This window comes from Carica papaya, chromosome 4 (assembly GCF_054855325.1).
Source record: "Carica papaya isolate Zhongbai chromosome 4, ASM5485532v1, whole genome shotgun sequence".
NCBI lineage: Eukaryota > Viridiplantae > Streptophyta > Magnoliopsida > Brassicales > Caricaceae > Carica > Carica papaya.
In genome coordinates this window covers 8,500,883-8,525,991 of record NC_142312.1, presented here as the reverse complement: position 1 = coordinate 8,525,991, position 25,109 = coordinate 8,500,883, and the positions used below count along the sequence as shown (strand labels likewise).

The 25,109-nt window shown below is 32.9% G+C and overlaps 2 protein-coding genes and 1 long non-coding RNA gene across 8 annotated transcripts in view; 1 reads left to right on the top strand and 2 right to left on the bottom strand.

Moving 5' to 3' along the window:
- Positions 1-2,058: 2,058 nt before the first annotated feature.
- Positions 2,059-8,627, top strand: LOC110812789 (uncharacterized). Of its 4 annotated transcripts, none has more exons than XR_015818383.1 (3): positions 2,127-2,775; positions 3,043-3,214; positions 7,636-8,627. It is a non-coding gene; the product is annotated as an uncharacterized LOC110812789 (long non-coding RNA). The 4 variants fall into 4 exon arrangements; XR_015818382.1 differs by having other exon boundaries at positions 2,139-2,530; XR_015818381.1 differs by lacking the exon at positions 3,043-3,214 and having other exon boundaries at positions 2,059-2,530.
- On the bottom strand, positions 5,924-8,274 carry CYP87A2 (cytochrome P450, family 87, subfamily A, polypeptide 2). Of its 2 annotated transcripts, none has more exons than XM_022039634.2 (9): positions 8,081-8,274; positions 7,628-7,949; positions 7,406-7,555; positions 6,997-7,248; positions 6,815-6,904; positions 6,648-6,726; positions 6,441-6,547; positions 6,187-6,314; positions 5,924-6,090 (listed from the first exon to the last, which is right to left on the bottom strand). In XM_022039634.2, exons 1-9 carry the CDS (start codon positions 8,272-8,274, stop codon positions 5,982-5,984), a joined length of 1,431 nt encoding a protein of 476 aa, XP_021895326.1. In that variant the 3' UTR covers positions 5,924-5,981. The 2 variants fall into 2 exon arrangements, 1 of the variants encoding a protein (XP_021895326.1); XR_015818379.1 differs by having other exon boundaries at positions 6,070-6,090; positions 6,187-6,366.
- A 5,288-nt stretch (positions 8,628-13,915) lies between the features above and the next one.
- Positions 13,916-25,109, bottom strand: part of LOC110812794 (uncharacterized) — a 30,684-nt gene continuing 19,490 nt past the window's right edge. Inside the window, exons 11-14 of one of the 2 annotated variants that reach the window (XM_022039641.2) lie at positions 20,502-20,563; positions 20,330-20,415; positions 20,192-20,248; positions 13,916-14,260 (exon numbers count right to left, since the gene is read on the bottom strand). In XM_022039641.2, coding sequence (XP_021895333.1) covers positions 14,217-14,260; positions 20,192-20,248; positions 20,330-20,415; positions 20,502-20,563 — 249 coding nt within the window. In that variant the 3' untranslated portion in view covers positions 13,916-14,216. The remainder of the gene's footprint in view (positions 14,261-20,191; positions 20,249-20,329; positions 20,416-20,501; positions 20,564-25,109) is intronic. The other variant, XM_022039640.2, reaches the window with a different exon arrangement.

Sequence of the window (25,109 nt, the reverse complement as noted above, 5' to 3'; positions counted from 1 at the left end):
ATTATGACAATAAATTATCAATAAGTAACAAACATCACGTGATTACTTAATAATGCCTAACATAAAAGATCTTATGTGCTAGCACATGTTTATCACCAAATAAGAATCAAATATCTAGTAATTTTAATTATTATATAGAGATTACTTACTTTCAAAAGTTAGAATTAATTATTGAATATTACAAAAACTTAATAACTATTTACTCATAAATTATAGACACCCATAAAATATAAGACTTAAATCTCTTTTACTTACATTATTAGTTTTTTTTTTAAATATTTTCTTTTAATTGACTTAGAAATTAAAGTGATTCGTTTGATATAATACTCATGGCTAACTATGTATTAGTATTAGTAAGTTATAAATAACAAAGAGATCACTTGTAGAATCGTGAAGGATGACCATCTGTCAATAGTGAGAGTCATTAGTCAATAATGGACTTAAGCTATTATTAGTGAATGCCATTTGCCACTAAACAACCCCACATGTAATCTAACCCCATATTAATTGGCATCTTATATTAAAATACAAAAATTACATTGCTACCTAAAGAAGCTTGTAAACTAGTAAAAATAGTATTTATCAAATGAGATAGTGAAAGATTTACCCCACTTGGGATATGATTCCCCAAGTAATAGGGTGAGGAATCAACCTTATTGATGGATAAAAATCAAGTAAAAATATAATAAATTTTATTATGTTGTGTCAAATAAAAAATCTTATTAAGTAGTAAAAGTAATTTATTATTTTAATTTAGAAGTTAAAATTGTATAGATTTACTGATTAATTTTACATATGTTAAGTATACATTATGCATAAAAAAATTGTTAGAACTTACATTAGTTACTACTATGTTAATTAAGTAATAAGTGTAAAATACATTAAACATTCACTAAAAAATATTTAAGTATCGACTAGTAACCAATAATAATTGTAAAAAACAAATAATATCCACATGTTTAAAAATTGATCACAAGCTACTAAGAAACTTGTAGATACCACATGGATAGCTGCTAGAACCTATACTTAAAAATATGTGGTGGCAAATACTTGTTTCTAGATGATAAAAAAAATTCTCAAATAATAGTTATTGTAAATAATAAACACCAAAATAAGAGGAAAAAAAATTTCTTGAATAGATTTCTTTTTGGTGAACAAAATATTAGGTTAGATTTTAACTCATTGTTACTACTTCAATTAAGGAAACCTATTCGATTAAGATATTTTTTAAACAAAAAAAATAATTGGTTCATTAAAATTAAATTCAACTTGGTTAGTGTAATATCATAAATACATTAATAAACTAAACATTCAGTTTCATTGAATCAAATATTATAAACGAATTAAATCAGTTTAGTTATACTTATAAAGTGATAAACTCAATGTATTCGAGATTTAAACTTGTGATTTTTAATTAGAATATAAAAAGTTTTAATCACTAAATTATCATATTGTTAATAAATTCTTAAATAAGTTATTATTTTCTTACCTATACTCTTTTATTTCTCTATAATATAATTTTTTTATTAACAAAATTCAAGATAATCGATGTTAATTTTAGCATATTTCAAGTAATTAAAAAAATACCACATGAAATGTTATTATGAAGAAGTGCTTGTTAACAACAAAAAGTGCTTACCAACGACAAACTTATTATATTCCTTGGCATCTTAAAGTTAAGCATAACCCCTCTTTTTAAAACTTTTAAATGTGTTTGGAGTTAAGTGGGGTGCATTAAGCCAAACACAGCAAATTAGATAATAGTAAATACTGTCTCTAGGTGTTAATTTTTTAATTAGTAGATGGGCAAGCAAAAAGTTATACAAATATTTAAATAATATTAGAGTGATTAAAGTATTTTCCTTTCAGAATTTGAAAGTCAACCCTTTAATGTTTGACACTAACAACTAGGACGTGGAAAGAATATAAGTCCTATAGGGACCATACCCATAAAAGGACTTTTTTTTGACGGCTACCCTAAAAGTGGCTTTTTTTTTTATTTTTAAATATTGGTTAAATCATGCTGGGAAAAAGATATTTAAGGGGAAAAAAAGAGCCACATGCCCCACATGGCTCATTAATTGTAGGGCCGGAACTTGGCTTAGGTTAAATGTAGTCAGGTCAGGTGTCAAGACCACAAATTAATGACGACCTGGCCCAGCAAAATCGGAGGTGCAAACGACGACGTTGAGGTAGGGGTATAAATGGAATTCCACTCAACTCTCCTTGGCCCCTAACCCATTGGTGGCAGTTTTTGAAAAACAACTAACCGCCAGTGCCGCTGTTCAACAATCGCTTGCTTCTCGGAGCAGAAATAGCGAGAGGAGAAAAAGTGGAAGTACGAGGAATGCAAAAGGAATGTTCATTTTGGTTTGCATTCTCTTCAGCTGGTATCTCTGCTTCATGTAATCGTCGTCGACGACGTTGGAGTCCCGATTTTATGAGTTTGAGGAGTGTGGGAGGACCTCTGATTCCGGAAACTGAATTTCTTCACCATGAACTGCACGATATGGCCACAAATCTGTATACAGTAAGCGCTCTCTCTATTTCTTGAACTCTATTTATTAGGTTTATTTTATTTAGTGTTATTTATTTATAATTTTCTTGTATTTGGATGTGGATTATTCTTGTAAGTGATTATTCGCTATGGATAGCTGGAATTTGCTGTGTCTTTTCAATTAATGACGTAATAATGGTGGTTTTAGTCAATTAGTACTTCTGAGTGGTGATTTGTAAAGGCTTGAACTCCATTAAAGGCAAGAAGCACAAACAGAGGTGAGATAAGTTAATTAATGGATTTTTGGGTTAAGAACAAGAGAAATAAAGAAATTATTATTTATCTGCTTATTCATGTGCTCTAGTTTTATTTCAACTGTATTAAGTTTGATTGAGGTAACGAGTAACTATTATCTTCTTTTGGTTAACAATCATATGAATATCCCTTTTCAAATTCTGAAACAATGAATTAATAGGATATGCACTTAACCATGCAGATATAATTTTGTTTTTTAACTCAAATAATATGCCTCTTCCTTTTTTAAGGAAAAAAGTGATATCCCTCTCTGTATGAAGCATAGTAAAAGACCTTGAAGGCCAGCTAGCTACAAAATTATAAAAGGATTGATGTGGACATTTTGAACCAGTAACTTTGAATACATTAGTACTTCAACTGAGCTTTTTCTCCAGAAAAAGAAAAAGATGGAGCTCACCTCAGGTTTTTCACTTTCATTCTTTCGGTATTTGAAATTTCAATTCTTCTTGTCCTTGAATTTCCCTGACTAAATTATTGTACTTATAATGCTATGAATCTAGCATCTGATCTTCCTACATATTAGGAACTTGATGGAGTTACTCAAGGTTGAATGAAAGTCCAATCGCTCTTACGAGTTCACTTATTGAATGGGGCCTATTCTACTATTTAAGGATCTTCCCTAGATATGCTCATCAGTACTTCACATGATTGGATAGTTCTTCTTTCGTTACTCTTCGCAAGTTATAAATTGATATGATATATATAACTCAGCAATCAATACAGAATATTACTGCAGCATTTATAGGTCTCCAAAACCTTCTTAAGGCTCTACAATTTTCATTGTGTATGTACACATTGCATACTGTGTGTGTGACTGCTGTTGGGAGTGGGGATGGCAGGAGTAGAAGCTAAAAGAAGGAAAGAGATGCTGTAGTTCTATGATGAAAAAAGGAAAAATATTTTTGAAGTCTTTATTCAAGATGATAGGGTACAAGCCTGCAAGAGATTGATTCTTTATACACAGGTTAAAACCAGCTATCACAGTGGATTTTCATAATAAACTTCTTAGATAAAGGAACAGGTAAAAGATTATAAGGAGAACAAGAGAAACAAGGTTATCGGGGATTTATGACTTTGGGCATTTTGTTGAATAAATGATTAACTATGGAGCCAAAGCAACTGTGGCTCAATGGCACTGTGCTTTCAAGAGGACTGCCATGGGTAAAATTTTGAGCCTATTAACTGCATGCGTTGTAGGCCTCTCTTCAATGGACCTCAGCAAGAAAAAAAGCAATGACTAAATATGTATATACAGGCAGATTATTTTTATATCTGAACTGTTTTCAGTATCTTTTAAAGTTGTATACAGTCAGATTCTTGTATAATATGCGACTTTAATCAGACTAAATAAGATTTAACCTTAATAGATTGCTCAAAATCACGTTAATCAGTTTTTAATATAGATTAGAGGATGAATATATACAGCTATTGAAACTGTATTATACATTGGTCAGTTTTTACATACAGATTAGATCTATATATACATCTATTGAAACTGTGTTATACATTGGTCTGTCATTCTGCATATGTTTATTGTCTATACAAATAAATATTATATTTTTAGGCTGTCAAAATATGCCTCCTGGAAGCGGCTTAGTAAGATGTCATTTTTTTCTCTGTATGTATTGAAGTCCTTATATCTGTATTTCCTAATCATAGCATCATATTTACTCATATAATCATTATATCCCAGCAATTCTAATGGATGGTTCATTTTATGAGCAGAAGAAAATGTATTTTTTTTAAACTCTATATACAGTACTTATATAATGATTTGGATAGTTATGTTTTCTTTGCTTTGGCTATTCTCCTACAATTTAATATAAGTTCTTATCTGCAAGTTAAGGCATAAACAAATATAGCTTTCATGGACAACCACTTTGACATATTGCCCTCCAGGAATAGTGTGTGTAATGCACTGTGCAAAGTTTCAATGCTTGCTCTGCTGTGGATATTGCCAAAAAGGCCTCTTTTGTCCTGGAGAAATTCAATATTGGTTTGATTGCTGCCATATTGATTTTAGAAAGCATCTCTACCAGGGAACTAGGAACCAAAAGTATGAAATTTGGCACTAGGAAGTATAAAATATCATCTTGACCATGCAAGGCCAAGCAGAAATAAGGACAAATAACACAAGTAACATGCAGCAAATCTACTTAGAAAGAATTGGGAATGGGTATTGGATATGGTAGACACATAAAGGAAGAGAGACTAAAAGGTACCATCCGAAGTGACTCACATGGTGAAAAATCTAAAAACGAAATTGAAAAATTGTCATTTAACTTAAAAACAAAAAAGGAAAAGTTGTTTTTGATGTTTTCATGATTTCATTTCCAGAAAACAGTTTTTAGTTTTTAACTACCAAACATGTTTTCTAAAATTGCTTTCATTTACACTTTTCTCAAAAATAAAACTATTTTCTATCTTAGTTCCTTGAAATTAGAAACTGGAAAACATATTTAAGAATCACATGAGCCTAATATTTGGAAAAAAAAAAAAGAACAGAAATGTTGTCCAATAGGCGACGTACAGTTTAGCTTCATCCAGAGCAGGTAAAATATGATAACTGAAGGTAGTATCCTCTGCAGTTGGAGTGTGATGCAAAATTTCCATTTAGAGGCCACACTGTCTAGAGTTGACGCAAATTATTATGGGCCAAAGAGAGTTGAACAAAGAAGATCCTTTGATGAATAAATACTTTAAAACTGATAAACTGTGCAGTACTTTTTCTAATAAGTACAAAAAGACATTTGCACTATGTTTACAATTTAAGTTTCACTTTGATGGGCATGCTGTATTTTGGTTTTTCTACCTATGCATACCTTTTCTTCTCTCTATCTTTCTTTTTTCCTTTTCTGCCTTTAATATACAGATTGGAGAACACAAAAAGTTGATTTGATTCTAAGCAAAACTGAACCTTGGTCTTTGTTTGAGTGATTATTATGATTGCCTCTCTGCTTGTGACAATCACCAGCTATTGATTCTGTTACCATCTTTATGGAGCATCAAGTATTGTAGCAATCCTAATAAGCAGTATGAAGGACGTCCATATGTGTTGAAGTTTGCAGCATCAGACTAGCAACCTAGCCATCCTAACTTTTAATATGCCAAGCCAAAAGCTTTTTGGTACTGTACCCCGCTATATGTATTTGTCGTCATACTGCGTTGACTAAATTGTTCTATTTGTTGTATCTTTCTCCATAAGCTGAATGTGAAAACCATTTGGAAATTGCAAACCAGGAGTTCGGAGTATATCACCTCCTTTAATTGTTTTCCATCTGAAGAGATCATAAAATAGTCAGTTTATCTCTCTTCCCTTGCTACACACCCATCCAAAATCACTCATGAGCAGCATTCTATGGGGTTTTGTTTACCTGTACTTTGTGACCAAGCAATGGAGAAATACGGCCATCTGCACTTTAGTGAAGTCTGTTCCAACACAAAACCTCATGCCACCACCAAAGGCCATGAAATTCTTAGATGCACCATTTATCTCAACTCCCTGTATGCAGACATTTTAGTATAGCAGCGAAACGAGAGTTCACGTTAAAATTCTGCATCAATTTACTTTGTTAGCTAACTGTTTACATGCAGATTATGACAGAAGTTCCCAAAATAGTTGACCCACCTCCCATCTCCATGGATTGAAGGCAAGGGGGTCTTCATATTTTTCTGGGTTTAAGTGTACAGCTGGGGGACAGACCATCACTGCCCAGTCTGCTGGAATGGTGTACCCTGTATTTCACACCAACTTAAATGTTATAAACAAAATCAATTTATCAGAACAGATACCTATCAGTATTAGTATAGAAGCCAATCGACGGTTATTACATACCTTTAAAGTGAGTCTCTCTGAGTGCTTTTCTAAATATTCCTGGAACTATGTTTGCCAATCTAACTGTTTCCATGATGAACTGCAAGTATAATTCATCAGTGTGGGTGACAGAGAAAGCAAATTTATGTTTTAGATGTTTTGTGAATGTTTGAAGGTGTCTGGCTCACCTGTAATGTGAACTTCATTGATTTGTATTCCAACCACGTAAGTCCAGAGTCCGCATTTCCTCGTTTTCTCAGAATCGTCTCATGCTCTTCCTGAGAGAAGAAAAAAGCATTCAGAACATGTTAGCTAGAGAACCTAAATCTTTGTAAAGTATGTTTCATAATTTGAAACTGTTTTCACAGACCGATAATTGCTGCAACACCAAAGGATGATTGGATAGAAATTTAATGGCTAATGTTATAGCCAGCGAAGTTGTTTCAAAGCTGGCAAAGAGTAGCACAAACATTAGATCTAGTGCAATTGCCTCCGTCAGAATTGTTCCCTCTTTCTGAAGTTCTTGGAGGACATAATCAAAAAAATCACTCTGATTTTTCTGGGGTTTTGCGCGTCTTTCGTGTAGCATATTCTTCAGCATTCTCATTGCCCTTTTCCTACCCTGTACAAGCAATGAGAGGACCAAGAAAGATTATGAACATATATTTTATTGTACACCTAAAACTTTTGCTAACTGATAGAGTCTTTTTTAGCTCAATCATTCCAGGAAGAAGTAATGCGTGGTCCAAGCATATTTTAGCATAGTGTAAGTGGTTTACCCGTAGACATTTGTGATAAGCAGTTCCAGGAATGTCAAAAGGGAAGGAGATTAATCCCTGTATGAATGCAACAAAATTTTCCCTTAAATTCTCTGAGGATTTCTCTTGATCATAACTTATCAGTTTCTTTGCAGTTAAATCAAATATCATCTGCACAAAAGGGACTAATGTTAGAAATTGACAAGGAATTTAACTGAAGATGAATGATTTTTCTGAAATTACATTTGCAGTCGCTTCTTTCAATTCAACGGTTTCCTGGGATGACCACAACAGTAACTTTCTGCATGCAGCCTGTTCAACTTCAGGTAGCATCTTCTTGAGGCCTTCCGGACCAAAGAGATTTAGCACCATGTTCTTAAGGTACTTGTACATGAACCCATGTAAGGAACCTACATTCTGTTTCCCAAAGATCTCTGTGAAAGTATCTGGGTACCAGCTCTGAAAGCAATGTCCTTCTTGTTGGAAGATATAATGATTGAGATCCGGGTCTGTTGATACTATGACAGGTCGTCCCACCAAACTAGTCCGGAATATCGGTCCATATCTACAAGCAAGAGCAGGAAAATATTTAGCCAAGTTAAGGCATAATAGGTGGATGGAGAATAAAAATTGAAGGCAATGATCGTGTCAATGGCATTGGTTAAAGAATTAACTTGCAAGTTGAGAGAACCTTACTTTTCCATCCTCTCTTTGACAAAGGGTGGAATGTCAGACGACTTGTTGGGAGTAAAGAACTGAAGAGTCTCACCGAGAAGTGGCCAACCCATTGAACCCGGTGGGAGTTTACCATTGCATCTGGGATTTCTCCACCTGTAGACCCAGTGCGTGATGATTATAATAATCACGGTTCCAGTGCACACACCCCACATCGGACTCGATTATATTATTTAATATTGCAAAAGACGATTACTGTGCTATGAATTTGCAGGATTGCAATGTGAGCAGATGGCAATGGAGCTGATGATGCGTATAACAGAAGAGGGTATTGCAGTAGCAGAAATTAGAAGCGCTTTGAGGTTGGAAACGTGAGGAAGGGGATATAGATTATAGACAGGTAGGAGAAGAAAGTGCTGGCGTATCTCGTCAACCATGAGGAACTCCTTTTAAATAGGTAGGCAGGCAATACTCGCAACCAGTTAGAAATTAATTTTATAATATTTGGCTCGTCATTTGAAAAAATTATTGGTTACTTCAGAATTTTATAATATATTTTAAAATTTTATTTTATGATTTTTTACCAAAATTTAAAATATATCAATCATATTTATAAGATCACTATATATTCATGAAGCATCTGACAATTACTCGGTCCTTTTTTTTTGTTGTAATTTTCTCAAGTTTTTTGTTTGATTAGGAAGCTGTACGAGTAGTTGAAGATAGAATATAATAGTTTAGAATAATTCCTGTCAGTACACCACTCACATTATCATTTGTCAACGGGGCATCCATAAAATTTTGTTAGAAGCCAAGCATTACGTGAATCTTACAGGATGTTTCGTGTCTCACTCTCTCTATCACTCACTCTCTCTCTCTCTCTCTCTCTCTCTCTCTATGATGCATTGTGTATGAGAAGGAATGAGATGAAACTGAAGGAGCACGAGGCAGAATTCTGGCCTTTTTTAAGGAGATTTTGAGAATATCGATGGAGGTTCAAAGGATCTATCTGACCAACTTTAGTATGTGAAATTAATCCATAATGTGGAATTAAATACTAAAGTCTGAAGGGTTTCACCAACTTCATAAAATCTAGCAATATCTATGCTAAATACTCCATATCTATGTGATGTTGATCATCACCCTGAAAAAATACCCACACAAATTTTTGTTCTTGGTTTCTCATTTTTTGTCTCCTTATATTTTTATTTAGATCTCTTCCTAGATCTGCTTAGGTTGCAATCATTACATATATATATATATATATATCCTGTCTATATGTACGCATACATACACTGACTTAAAAAACTCCCCCTGCCAAACTTAATAATCTTAAGTGCATATGTCACTGGTGATTGCAAATGAAGTAGTTTAGATATGCAATCAGCGACTGTATTTTCTTGTTTTATTTTTTGATTGCTTGGTGGAAAATCTTAAATTATGAGTAAATTAAAGAAGTTGGTTATTCAACGTCCCTGTGTGGTTTAACCAATTTCAAAACATAGAACACCACCCAGTCAATGCCATTGAGCCACGGACTAACTCGACTCGATGCAATAAGTGGCTACATATTTGTAGGTAGGTCACTGTGAATTTTATGACCAACAATTATATGCCCTTTCCCATTACATTATACGTTTTAAGCAATCCAAATTTTCATATTGGACGAAGTTTCATGTATACACCTAAAAGTGAATAGAACTTAGACAAAAGCCAAGGCCTGTAGTATGTGGGGACGGAATCTCAACACTTTGTGTCTTGTTATATATATTACATAATTCGTAAGAAAGCAAAAATCTATTGGTGGTTTAGTACAGAGCCACTAATAATTCCCTTGTAAGCTGCAGGTTACCTCTCAAATCCTGTAGTAGTTCGGTACATCTCTTATATCCTGATTTTCTTTAATGAAATTGGTGTCTTTTCCCTCTGAATAAAAAAAACTAATTAAATATATATGTATATCTATACATACTACGACATAATACAGAGAAAAAGAATGTGACTGTGTCATGTGTCAAAGTTATGAAAGCCGTTAATTTTATGTAAAGAATATCTATACAAATGGAAAATACTCAATTTTATGCAAGTAAAAAAAGTGAAATAATCTCATTACTCTTTCCTTACTGTTTTATTTTTAGTGAGATGTGATAAAAAGAAAAAGGTAGAATCTCCTCCCAATTTATAAAAATGGAAAATACTTGATTTTGTACAAGTAAAAGAAGTAATATAATCTCAATCCTATACAAAATTGGAAATTTATTACATTTTTTTAAAAAAAATTTGAGTTAGATATAATCTATAAAATTTCCAATGACTTTAGATTTTGAGCAGAAAACATATATATAGATTTTGGATTATATTGTTATAACTATTTTTTAATCTAGAATATTAACTTAATTATGATAGAAATATAAATAAATATTTCATATTGTTCTTGTTACGTGGGGGCGAAGTGAAGAAGTAGCTGTCAACACAAATTGCAACTTACAGACAATTAATGTTGGAATACAAACACCACCAACAACAGCTTTACTTACACCCCATTTTTGCAATTAAATTTGAACAATTGTTTTGTTCTTTCCCTTTCTTTTTATCTGTTGAAAATAATATATATATATATATATATATATATATGAGATGCATAAAAGGTAGAGCTAGAATAATTTGATCGGTGATTATTTTTGTGTTTGATGGGTGTTTTTAATGCAGAAAAGTTTAAAGTTGTTGAATGGGTTGATTGAGATGGTGACACGGATTGCTTAACTGCTTAGCATGAGCTTCAAAAAAGGTCTCCTTTCACAACCAATAGTGACAGCTCAATTAGTTAATTAATTAATTAATTATATTGGAATTATAAACTAATTAATTAATTAATTAACTGTTCTACTGAGTCAACTTTTCTTTTCTTTTCTCTTTTTTTTTTTTTTTTTTTTTTTTTTTTTTTGTGTCCATTTTAAATTACATTCACAGTGTCCTACAAACTGACATAAATTTTGTGGGTAATGGGGAACCCACATGGAATGGGTATGGGTCCAGATCATCAAAATAAAATTCTGATTTCAATTGATCCGACGGTTCACATTCGTCTTTCAAAACCTTAACCCCTAAATAGATATAAAAATAAAAAATAAAAAAAAAAGTTGGTTTCTAATATAATTATATTTAAGGTTAATTTGTATTTATATATGTCTGACATGCGTCCACGGGAGGCCGGCAGGGATGCCTGCCTGCTTCCTTCTATGGATTTAAGCCTTCTGGATCACAGAATTGAAGTTGAGGTTAGTGGCAAAGCTGTGCGCACGAGCACAGATTATATGTGTGAATCATCAAAAAAATCATAATAAATGTAATCTACAATAATATTGCCCCCATAGAAGAAAAAGAAAATCTATGTCCCATCACTTTTATGGATTTATTATCTGCTCCTTGTGTTATAATGTCTTTTTGGAGCAAATCTTAATCTCACTCCTGTGATTTTAATGTTTACAATTTGAAATATTAATAGCTCTTTATATATATATATATATATTATAATTCATTACTTTATATAATTTAAATATTGTCAAACTCAATAAAACTATTTTATGATAGCACAAAAATAAAAATAAAAAATTACACGACAAACTCGTTGAACATGCTGATTGATCAGTTTTGACCAATATTTAAACAACAAATTAGTAAGGCTTAGAAAAACATATCTAAACTAGAACACTTCAAATTATAAGATTCAAACTAAAATTCGTTACACTTTTTATTATTTAGTCTTAAAGTTTGTCATGAAATTTGATTGTAAATGTCTACTAATTTTTTCAGTTTACAATTCTAAAACTATTTAGCTTCGAATTGAGGTTTCTGCACAAAATCCTTAATTTACTTGTCCAGTCATCACAAGAAACACCTTCTATCCACCAAACTTTGAAATTTGTGCCACCATCGATATTAAGTTTATATAACATTACAAACATATATATATTAGAGTTAGGTATATCGATAATAATCTCATATGTGTTTGGTTAAATTCTCATTCACTTCTTACTTCTAATCTTCATATTATTATTTATTATGTTTATGTATAATGTATTTATTGTATTTCAATTATTACAACTCTCATTTTTAAACTGTTTAGTAGTAAAATTTTTATTTTATTTTATTTTAAAAAATAATATAATAAAAAAATTTAAGACGATAATAACTTAAACATAATAAACTGAACAAAAACTTTGTCATTATTTAATTATTCTCTCTTGTGTCAATGATATTAAACTTTTTTTTTTCCATTTTATTTTTTTTTTAAAGTGAAACTCTTTCTTTTTATTTTTTAATTTTATTTTTAGTTTTAATAATTAAATAAATCAATTTTACTAAAAGAATAAACTTTTGGGGATAATTATTTACTTAAAATGATATTAGAGTCTGATGCTCAATTTATGAATCATAATAACTCTATTCTTGTTAAAGAGTTAAAATTTTAATTAACACAACGAGTATATGCCGATACAATATTATGTAATATTTATAAAAAAAATAGATTTTTGGTTGGTTCGAGCCGTAAAACCAACTCAGAAAACGTAAATATATACAATCGTAGCGTATATTAATTTTACCGTTTTTCTTTTCGTTGGCCTTTTCTATGATCAAGAGTCATGCGTATAATAACTACGTGTTAATCAACACGCTTAACTGGAATTAGGAGACAATAATTTAGTTAATTACTTATTTATCCATCCCCGCATAACAACAGCCTCCATAACTTGATTAGGTCACCGTCTATATCTTCAAATAAACAAATAAAACCCTAGAGCTAAGCAAGGTATAAATTTGGTCATCCATGAGCTAAGGCTCAGGAATTCATGGACAAGAAAACATGACCATGGTAGCTTCTGTAATTATGAATCCGTCCGAAACAATCCAATTCATGTTCTTGTTTTATTTGCAGTGAAGAGAGCACATGACCCTTCCATGAGTTCAGGCTTGACCTTTTTCTCCCTCTACAAACCTTACTATTAGCATAAAGAAACCCAACCAACACAAAGACAGATGCCGCCTAAAGAGGGAGCAACAGTAATTTTATGAAAAGAACAAGTAATTTATACTGATTAATGCTAAAATCAAATTTCAAGATCTATTTTTAACTGACTTTAGTATAACAATACAATTAATTGCTATACGATTCCAAGTCTGCTATGTACATACACACACATACCATATTATATATATATATACATGTATACATATGCGGATGAGTAAAGATGACATGGGCAATGTCAAACAATCACCTTGAAGATTTGAATATTACCCATTGCATGTGTCCTAGTTAGTTGCAGAAACATGGTATCAAGGACCATACTATTTATTTATGCTGAACAAAAATATTAATATCCAAATGCACTCTGAATATAAAAATTGGGTGATAGGTGAACAAGGGGGCTCCGGCCCCTCGTGTGTAAGAGGCTTTATCATAACCCACCAACCAATATGAAACTGTTGACCTTTTGGGACTACTTAAGCAAAGAAGCGAACGGATGATGTCAGCAGTGATGCTCTTACAATGGCTGCAAGCCATTGTTCAAGAAGACAAAGGGCATATTGTAGTTGGTTACTGCAATGAGACCAAAAGAAGTCAAATAGGGAAACTTTCTCAGCAGCGACACAATGTTTCATTCCCCAAAAGAAAAAAGAAAAAGCTAATGATCTATACATAAGATTCAACGTAACCCCTACCAGACAATTTAACCATTTCTAATAAATCTATCATTTAGGAACTTATAATATGCCCTAACAAGACTAAGATGCATGAACCCCCAGCTACTTGCAGATAAATAAGACAAGTACACTCCTGTACAGTACAGCACAGCAAAAGTCAAAAACCCTGTACTACCATTAAAATATTCCTCATTGTGTTGACACCAAAAAAAAAAAAAATCCAAATGGCTTCCAGAAAAGAGTAATTCAGGGGTAAGTCTTGACTACTCAAATCCAAGAAAGCCATCTCTCTCAATGTTTCGCAGACAATAATATGGTAAAATAGCCAACAACAAAATACCACTGCTGACTTCTCAACAGAAGGTTAATGAGCAGGAACGTGCTTAACAAGGTTGCAAGATTTCAAGATTTTCCCTCTTGAGGCTTCCCAATATATCGCTTTCTCAGCATTCTGTCACAGTTGAGCATGGCACTGACACTCTCCACCACCAAAACAATCTGTTGAAAAAAGATGGAGAAAAGGGTCAGAAGACAGTCAGATGGAGAAGTAAACGAGTGAAAGTATTATGTAAGTACGAAGGCTCTCAAGTAATTAAGAAATAGCTAAAAACAGAAACAATGAAGTTGAAGTTATTTAGTCAAAAGATGGCTATTACTTAGACCTACCTTCCATCAACCACGTAGTTCATTTCAGTTATTTTAGAAAATGGGATAAGATTAGGTCAATGCCGCTAAAATTGGTTCACCAAAAGGACAAAATCAGCACCAAGCAATCACATGTTCAGAAAAAAAAAAACTAATAAAAGCAATTGGACAGAAGCCTCATATAAAAGTAGGACGCTCGGTAAAACCATAGTTAACACAAGAAAACATGTATATATATGTCTATCTATTATTAAATATGCTATATACAAGAAAACATGACAGGACATGTAAACTAGTTATAGATAGAGGTAGCTCTATGAACCTTGTATCTAAATCTGATTTGGCGGTGCTTAGCTGCAACTTTTGGCTATGGCTTTTAAAGTGCCAAAACATTTTTAAACTAAATGGAAAAAATTGAAAATATTTTTTTATCAAAACTAGAACTAAAATATGTTTTTAACATTTATAAACACATAAGCTAATTTCATGTGTTTTGTAAAAACTACTTCTGCTTATAAAAAAAAATGTACACATGGTTTTTCAAAATTATCCTCATATAAATTAATTAATTACACATATGTTTTATCTTCTCCTAATAAAACTTATATTTTTTCTGACAAAGTTAAGTGTATATTTGCAAATAAATTTCACACAAATTTTGTCGTATTTAAGAGTCTGTTTTTCAACAGATTAAGTTTGTATTTCTTAAGCCATTTTGATTATCTCAGCAATTGACATTTCCTTCATTACCTTTCCCAAACTATGGCCTTGCATCAAAGTCCTAGCTCTCCTAATTCCTCTCAAATAGAAGACTAATCCTTACAAACTGATGGAATAATCTTACGAACTGATTATCTCAGCAATTTGCTCAATTAATGGAAGTAATGGGCAAAAAACTGTAGCAGTAGGAGATTCCTCGGTTGGGCAACCCACCACTTATTCTACAAGGCCAGATAAGGATCTTACCCATCCCGACCCGTTTGATACACCTTTTGGGGCTAGTCAAGCCTTTAAACAGACATGCATTACTTCCCTCTTCTTGGGTCATACTTTTGAATTTAGATTCTCATAATTTCTATGATGAGCATCAACTTGGGGATTAGAGGAGGAGAAAAAACCCTTATTTCTACTGAAGAATGTTCAGGTAGAATGTCCATCTAGGAAAGAACTTTTAGCTCATGATCCACTTGTTAGACATGATGATAGCCACTAGCACCAAAAGGTTAGACATGATGGAAAGAACCTTCATCTAATAAGCATAAGCTCTCAAAACTTTACATACAAGCTAGTTGGCTTAGATTATATGTCAAGTTTTGAGGGCTTATGCATTATTGTGAGATAGTGGAAGAATCTTTCATTATTTTTAAGTGGATCTTTTAATGACTTAAGACCTGATAAGAAGAGAGAAGTTGTGTTCTACTTCTTGATTGTCTAAGAAGCTCATCATAAGGCCTTGGAGATCAAGCACTGGTCTAGGTATTCATCTATTCGGTATGGTTTCTCTCAAGTAGGAGATTCAAGGCAGCCTAGAACAATTATGCAGTCAACTTCTAGAGACGCTATTAGCAGGAAAATGGAATATAGTGGCTTTTGTCCTCTATCCTAGTCCCACCTTCCGCATCCAAATGGTCCAATTAGTGAGTTTCATCCTAGTGGTTCCACTGATGAATCTCAAACCACTTCTTCAATAATGTCACCGTTGCCAAAAGAAAGGTCATATGGCAGCTCATTGTTTTCAACGAACTCTCAATGATTGAGAGAGAAATTAGTGATTTGCATGAAAGAGGATCAAATTATTGACGTATTGGAGTTTTCTCGAGAAGAACACGAGTTTGTAATGAATTGAAAGTCAAAACAGAACATTTCAGTATGGTAAGACGTATTCTCTCCAAAGCCACTAAAAAAAAGTGATGAATTGAAGAGGACTAGCATCTTTGATACATGTATTAAGCTCAACAACAGGGCATATATACTAGCTATAGAAGGAGGTAGTACTATCAATCTCGTATCTAAATCTGCTATGGTGGTGTTTGGCCACAGCTTTTGGCTGTTCTTCCAGTATCAATGCACTTTACAACCAAACAAAAAAAAGCCAAAAAAGTATTTCTGATCAAATCTGAAGTTAAACTGTCTTTAACATATATAAGCACATATGCAAGTTTTACATACTTTTTGAAAACTGCTTCTGCTTTTTGAAAAATATATCAATGATTTTCTAAAATTATCTTCATGCAAATCTATTAGTTATAAATGCTCTATCTTCTCCTTCATCTAAAATATTAACATTTGACAATTTTAAGTTTATCAAAATATTAAAATTTTATTAACATTTGATTATCTGATTTTAAAATACAAATAATTTAGTATTTTAACAGTAATATGGAATGTTTTGTACTTATATAATATATGTTTACTGTAAAAAACAAATAACTCAATTAATATTTGTTAATTAAGAAAGAAACAATTTTTATACTCTTTTTTTGGTCATTTCAAAATCTATATTTTTTTCCACCAAGCATAATAACTTCTACTTTTTAATGTGATAGCACTTTCTATACTTATTTTCACCAAAACCAATACAATTTTTTTGGCCGTCTTTGTACTATTTTAAAATATTCAAATTAGTTTTGGTCTTAGTTTTTAACAATTCTGATATCTTTGTACTTTCAAAAATTTTAATTTAATTTTTGACAATTAATGTATACTAATATCGTTGATGGAAGTGCCACATGACCTTAGGTTGAACATGTGTCGCATTCTGTTAGGGTCAATATCCATGTTAGATATTATGTGTCCAATAGCGTGTAAAAAAATTTAATTTATTAATTATTTTTAATAAAAAATTAAAAAAATCAAAACATATGAAAACAACTGTTAATCCACAAAAAATGGCTTCCACTTGGCTTATGGCATGACCATTGTCTGTGGATGAAGTATTTTTTTTTTCTGATAGTTTTTAATTTTTTATTAAAAATAATTAAAAATTTAATTTTTTCATATTAGATGTCACATCATTGGACACATGGCATTTGACATAATATTGACCCAACTAGAATGTGACAAACGTTCAATTTCGGTCTACATAGCCCTTCCATTAATGATGACTGTGTGCATTAAGAGAGAGAAACTAAGTTAGAAATTTTTTAAAATGTACAAGGACTAAAATTACAAAAAAAAAAAATTACAGAGGGACTAATTTGAATATTTTAGAATAATACATTGACCAATTTAATATTTTGATCAATTTCTTTCTAAAAATACTCACTAAAATATTATTTGAACATCATTTTTACCATTAATAGCACAAAAATAAACCACGTCAACCGGGTTCTATAACTAGATTTCGAATGAAGACAAAGACTATCAACCTTTTAAAGTAGCTTGGGTTGACAAGATAACTCTTCAGTCAAACGAGTTCCATAACTAGATTTAGAATGAAGATAGAGACCATCAATCTTTTGAAGTAGCTTGGGTTGACAAGATAATTCTTCAGTCAAATGGGTTCTATAACTAGATTTAGTATGATGACAGAGACCATCAATCTTTTAAAGTAGCTTGGGTTGACAAGACAACTCTATATGTTAATGAGAGATGTCTTTGTAACTTTTCAATTTGGTGACTACAAAGACGAGTTTTGTTTGTTGTGTGTTACACATGGATGGAACACACATCCCTTTAGGTTGACCTTGATTATATGACCTAGATGTGACCAGTCACGAAGGGCGAGAAGGCCCCAAGGACAAGAAAAGAAAATAAGCATTTACAAGCCCCTCAAGTTCCTGTTAGGAAGATTTTTTACACATTTTTAAGTAATAGAGAATTTAAGTGAGAAAGTCACAAGAACAAATTCGCTTGGACCTAGGCTTTACGAAGTTCGATTAAACTTGCTAAAAGAATATGAAATTCCAGAAATGAACAAGTTAACAGAGGATTCTTTGATATTATGCTCTATGAAATTCATAATGAGTTACCACCTACAAAGAAGATTCAACATGCAATTGACTTCATTCCTGAATCTCAAGGACCAAACTTGCCTCACCACAAAATCCTAAATGAATTGAATAGACAAATAGAGTATTTTCTTTTTAAGGGATTTTTCAAACATAGACTCAGCTCATATGTGGTTCATGTACTTCTTACATCTAAGAAAAAATGGAACATGGAGAATGTCATAGATAGTCTAGTTATTGAGAAAATCACCATCTAAGATGGTTTTCCGATTTCTAGGCTAGAAGTTATGTTATATATGCTAGCAGGTTCTAATTGGCATTCAAAGATAGATCTAACAAGTGGTTATCACCTAATTCACAATGGAGTAGGAAATAAGTGGAAAACTACGTATATAACTCAAGAAGGAGTGTATGAGCGGTCAATCATGTCATAAAGGCTGTCAAATGCTCTAGTACTTTCATGCAAGTTATTACTCTTCCAAAACCGTTGATTGGAAAATTTTTTGGTAGTATGTTTTGATGACATTTTAATCTACCACAAGTCTGAAAAGGAGCATTTGGATAATCTTCAGAAGTTACATGAAAATTGTATCATCATATTAGCTCATGTACTTTCAAATTCAAGTTAGGGTTTCAAGAGGATCCTTGATTGGGATAGTTTTAGAATCAAGAAAAATCTATATTATTATTATTTACTATTTATAATTCATTTAGATAATTTTTAGGTAGTTTTTCAAGTTATTGGAAATTTAGGCTATTTACATAAATGTTTAAGTCATAGAAACTTTTGATTTCCACTTCAATTATTTTAATCTTTCCATTATCAGTTATAACTAATTCTGATATAAAGGCCAGTGACTATCAATAAAGAAATAGATGATGATGAATTAAGACTTCGTCTTTTAGGGTTTTATTCGCTGTTATCTATCTATATTTGTTCTTCTTGTTATTATTTGTCTAACCTATCACATTCATTTTACTTCTCCCTATATTTTTTATCTTGATTCCCAATTTCCTCGGTCTATTTTCATTCTTCTATGTCTCACTTAAATATTCTCTACTCCAATATTATTCACAGGACAAGTTAGTTTAACTGCTACTTGTTTTGCACCAAGGATTATCCTTGTTATTAGAATATCTAAATTTCCTATCCGTAACTTCTTTCTTATTTGTTCTATATGATATCAAAGAAGCATGAGCCTTTCGCACTAGTGAAATTAACGGAGCTAGTCAGTATCAATGAGGAGAAGAGAAAGGGGCTATGGGATATAGAAGTTTTTCTGAAGCAAAAATTCCTTGGCAAGACAAATGCTAACTATGGCTAGACACGAGGAAGGCTTACATAAAGATTTTTTGACAGGAGTTGCAAATATTTTATGCAACCATCAATCCACAAGGCAGAACCACCAGAAAAAGAAAGAAGCCACAAAGCCATATGATTGGCGGTAACTTCTTGTATGCTCAGGCCACAATCAGCATAATCCAATCAGTGAAAAGAAATCTTTAGCTCGACCAGAACATATGGGGAATTGGAGGTATCATTCCACTAAAGTTAAGTGATTGACTGGTCCTTCATCTTAGAATTAGAAAACCATACCTTCTGACACATTATCACTCTTCTCACAATTTTTTAAAAATTAAAAATGTATGGAACCAAGGTGGATTAGTAGTGACAACAGAAAGATTAGCAATCACGCCAACATCTCTGTTAATCAACCTCTGTAGAATCAATTACATAAGAAAAGCTACTTGTATCCTCAGAGAGGCTCGCAATTTTAATCATCAATTGGTCTCAGGTTATTGTAAAGAACAAGAAATCATCAAATCCACAAACCTGAAAGCATGCATAGGCGATAGCAGTAGCAAAATAAAAGTTTGCATTGCCAGTACCCTGTAAATTTAGCCTGTCAGTACCAAATAAATGATATTGTGCAACTTATTCTATTTAAATAAGCCTCAGAAAGAGGCCTACCCTCCATATCCACAAGTTGTGCATCAGAGGACTGAGGAGCGAAACCCCAACATATCCACAGAAGAGGAAGAAAGAGAACTGCATGTCTGCAGGACATGAGAGAAGGATTAGATTGCAAAAAAATGGGTCAAAATTCATAAGAAAGAAGAAACAAACAGACCAACGTACTGACTTGCCTGCTAACTCATTAACAAACAACGCCAACAAACCCAAGTACAGAGCTGAATCTCCAACCTAGTTAAGAGAACCATAAACGAAAGGAGAAAACAACTTAGACGATCAACACAGGCAACTTAGACAACAACTAATATCATGAAAATTGCAATTGGATCCAATTGAAACCAATATAAAGCAGAACCAAAATCAGCTAATGATCATTTTTCCAGCATTAATATTAACATGTAGCAAGAAAACCTGTCTTCAAAATTGAGTAATACAGTTATAGTCAAATGTTTTAGCTTCTGTGGAAGTCCTGAAAACATTTTGTTCGGCAATCCTCTAAAATCTTTGTAGCCAGAAATTTATCAGGACAACATCATGGTCCAGAATTTATTCTTGTCATAATTTTAATAATTGTCCAATTAACCCAAGAATTAGATAATTAATTCCCAAGAAATGTGATTAACTCCTAAAATTCAGCTAACACACAGCTGGGGTCACTCCTCAACATGGTGTATGTATATCTCTCATATCCAGCTTGCATATAAAAGGACGAAACGGGCTCTTACATAAACCTTTACTGAATATTTCGGCCAATTGACATCCTGATTTTACACAGTTAATTCTTAGACTCCTATCATTTAAGTTTTTCTTTAATAAAAAACTAATCAATCTTAATATGGTTAGTTCAATCATGAAGCATTGGATTGTAAGCAATACTGATGACAGCTTTGTGGTCATAATACAGGACAAGTAGCTTTATTTCATATAGGTGTATATCTTGCATCAATCTTTTAAGCCATAGGGGCTTCAAAATTCCTCATGCCATCACTCCAGTACTTGGCCTCTTCTTTGACCTCTGCTTTGACCTTCTAAAAACATTTTAGTTTTTGCTTCGCCAAGTAACTAGATTTCCACCAGCAAATGGACAGAACCCCAAAATAGATTGTCTATCATCTAGTGATCTGGACCAGTCAGCATCTGTGTGTTCTCCTATCTTCAAACGACAATCATTGGATCAAAGTAATCCCTTCCATGGAAGCACTTTCAAGTCTCCTAGTACGCAAAATGCAGCATCCAGATGTGTAGTCCGACGACTATGCATAAATTGGCTCACTACACTGATGCTATATGCCATGTCTGGACATGCATGTGAGACATAAATAAGCCTCCCAACTAGAAGTTAATACTGATCTTATGTCAACTGTTTCTCCAACATCTTTCTCAATAGGTAAACCACGACATATCAATTTCTTCAGGTAAATGAAGGCGATATTTTCTCTGGGGAATAAAGATACATTTCTGACCTAGCAATCTCTATTCTAAGAAGGTACTTTATTTTGTCGTAAGTCTTCATTTCAAATTCAGTATGAGATACTTCTTCAAGCCTAACCATCTCCGACGTTATCTCTTGTTAGAAGTATATCATAAACATAAATAACGAGGACAATGATGATTGGCTTTATTAAACCTGTTGAAGCAAGCTCTACGTGCCTATTTTAAGCCAAATAAATTTTTTTTGACCAAAATATCCTCCCTTCAGTTCTTTGACAAGCAAACCCTAGTGCAATCTCGTTAAAGACTTCTTCTCTACCCCTCCATGAAGGTATTCATTTTTTATATCAAACTATTGCAACGACCAATAAAGATTAGCAACACTCGGTAAGATGATTTGGATAGAGTTCATTTTTGCAACTAGTGCAAATTGTCGAGAAATATTCACTAAATAGGAAAATGTATCTTTGTATAATCACGGTAAAGGGTATACTAATAAAATACTCATGTATGTAATTAATTGTATGTTTCTTTTTATTGCCCTAAGAAAGGGTATGTAAAGGAGTTTCTAATTGAATAATACATACCTCATGGTATTAGATCACCAGCTTGAAAAACTCTATACCACTTTTACGAATCCTATTCCGTCTTTGTAGCCAAAATAAGAAAAATCTAAAGGAGGTCAACCTTCATAGCTGGCACCACACTCCAACTGTCTGCCAGCCACGACAAGATAGGCCATCTCCATCACAAGCCAATCTTTCCAAACTGCATGACTAAAAGCAGCCAAAAGCAGCCGCTCAGCCATCAGCCACCAGAACCGCACGCCTGAACCTGCATAGCCTCTGGCTGACCAGCCAAACCTTAGCCGCACGCCCAACAACCTGCACAGCACAGCCACAACCCTCCACCTTGCGCATTTGTCCCTGGCCACCCTTTTGTCCGCAGCCACTACTCCCAGCAGCAGCGCGCCCCTCTCCAGCGACACAGCCAATACAGCCATGCAACTTTGACAGTCGCGCTTGCTTCTCTTGCGCACAGCCATCAGCTGCGGACAACCTGTCCAAACAATGGAGCTATGCTCTAGGGAGTTGGTAAATCTAACTTTATTCTATTCAATCAGCCTTAACTGCCTCGAGAACATTAAATCATGTTAAATGTTACATCGCAAGGTACCAGTTACTTGACCCATTCAAGTATATTTTTTATCTCTCATGATTTAAATGCCTCAAATAAACTTTTCGTCTTGTCGTAGATTATAGACTCATGAGCCGTATACCAGATAACGAACTATGCTCATTTTTTAACACCTATGCTCTATGAACCAACAATAGAAAGATTGTTACTACTGATGGTTCACCAATCATAATAGCAGAAGTTGGAACCATAAAACTTAATCCTCACTCTACAATTACTACTATATTACATGTTTTTAAGTTGTACACCAATCTAAGATCAGTAACTAAGTTGTCCCAAGATCTCAATTGTAGAGTGAATTTTTTTCATCTCTTTGAGAATTTCAAAATCAGAACTTGGGGAGGATGATTAGACGTGTTAAGGCTTAAAATGGATTATATTTCCTGGATGCATATGAGACAACGGTTTGTCCCTTACACTAGCACCTTTGATAAGATATGGATCTATACAGAAGGTAATGTCACCCCTCATTCTCCACCCTTGAGGTTATGTTTCCCTTTTTGTTTTCGCATTCCTACACTGTGATGTATGCAAATAGGTAAAACACAAATATGTAATTCCCCCCCTCCCCAAAGTAATAAAAGAAGTAATTTTCATTTTCATTTGGTACATACTGATATCTAAGGGCCTTCAAATATTCCTAATATTTCTGGAGGCCCAATAATCATTTATTTAATCAATGATTACATTAGAATAACCTAACTTTTCTTATTAAAATCCAAATATGAGATTAATCATATTATTTCACAATTTCATAATATAGATCAAAACCCAATTTGGAGTGAAAATCAAATGTTTTGAGTCGATAACGCTCATAACCACTTTAATCAAACATTATCCTCTTTTTTTCAAAGTAAAGGATTCACTCATGAGTATTCTTGTGTCTATACATCACAACAAAATGGAGTGGCAAAACGAAAAAACAATCACCCGCTTACCAACTACCCATACGTTTTTGTTTCAAACCATATGCCCTTACTGAGGAAAAGCTGCTTTGACCGTAACATACCTTATCAACAGGTTACCATCTCGGATACTAGACCTTTGAGTCCCATAGAAGTTCTAACTACTTTCTTTCCCAAAGTTCAAATAACCTTATTTCTAGAGTCTTTAGTTGTGTTACCTGTATTCATATACATTAATTTCAATGAGGGAAACTTGACCCTAGGGCCATCAAATGTGTGTTTTGGGGGGTGCTCACTAACCTAGAAAGGATACATATGTTATCCTCCTCCTACCCAGAAATTCTATGTATCTGCTAATGTTACTTTTATAGAAACTGAGTTGTTTTTCAATAAACCTTATCTTCAGAAAGAGAGTTTATTAGAAGATAAAACTGACTTATTTCTATTTGATATTCCCCTACTCTTAAATACTACACCCTCAGAAAGAATAAAAGAAAACTAAAGACCACAAGATACACTTGAAAAACACGTATCACCAAAAGATACATCTGAAAACATACCGTGAGAAAAAGAAAAAGAAAAATAAAAAAAATGAAACAAAATGTTCAATTATATAGAACCCACGATTCTATCAAGTGGACTCAAGAACGGAAAAGTCGGATGCTAATCCAAAGCAAGTTCAAGAATCCAAGTCGGGTAGTAGAAATGAGGTAAGCTCTAAGAACTTTTTATCTTTTCATATAATATACCCATTGCACTCAAAAAATGGACAAGAGAATGCAGTAAATATTCACTCTACCCAATCTCGAACTTTGTATCATTTGGAAATGTTCTGTGTCTTATAAAAAATATCTAATGAATCTAAATACAATATCTAATCTTAATACATTATCTGAAACTTCAACTAGTGAGGAATAGAAAAATGTATAAAAGCTAAAATGCAAGCTCTAGAGAAGAATCAAACATGGGAGTGGTGAATCTACCCAAAGGAAAGAAATTAGTGGAATGCATGGGGTATTCAATATTGCTAAAGAGAGTGTATTTTTATGCATAAGTGCATAAAAGTAAAATACACCATATGTAGTTAATTGTTTATTTACTTTTCTATTCTAAAAAATCTATATATAAAGAGTTGTGACATTTAATGAATTACATATTCAACTATTCTTAATAGGATATCAGAGATCTAATATATGAGACAAATTCATAGATAGGATGACTTTCGGCAGTTCTAACAACTTTCT

Excerpts from the sequence above, each read along its gene's own strand:
- CYP87A2 (XM_022039634.2), bottom strand. The coding sequence starts at position 8,274 with ATGTGGGGTGTGTGCACTGGAACCGTGATTATTATAATCATCACGCAC. Across the intron at positions 7,950-8,080 it reads GTCAAAGAGAGGATGGAAAA|ATATGGACCGATATTCCGGA; the intron begins GTAAGGTTCTCT and ends TCTTGCTTGTAG. Across the intron at positions 6,315-6,440 it reads TCAATCCATGGAGATGGGAG|GGAGTTGAGATAAATGGTGC; the intron begins GTGGGTCAACTA and ends GTCTGCATACAG.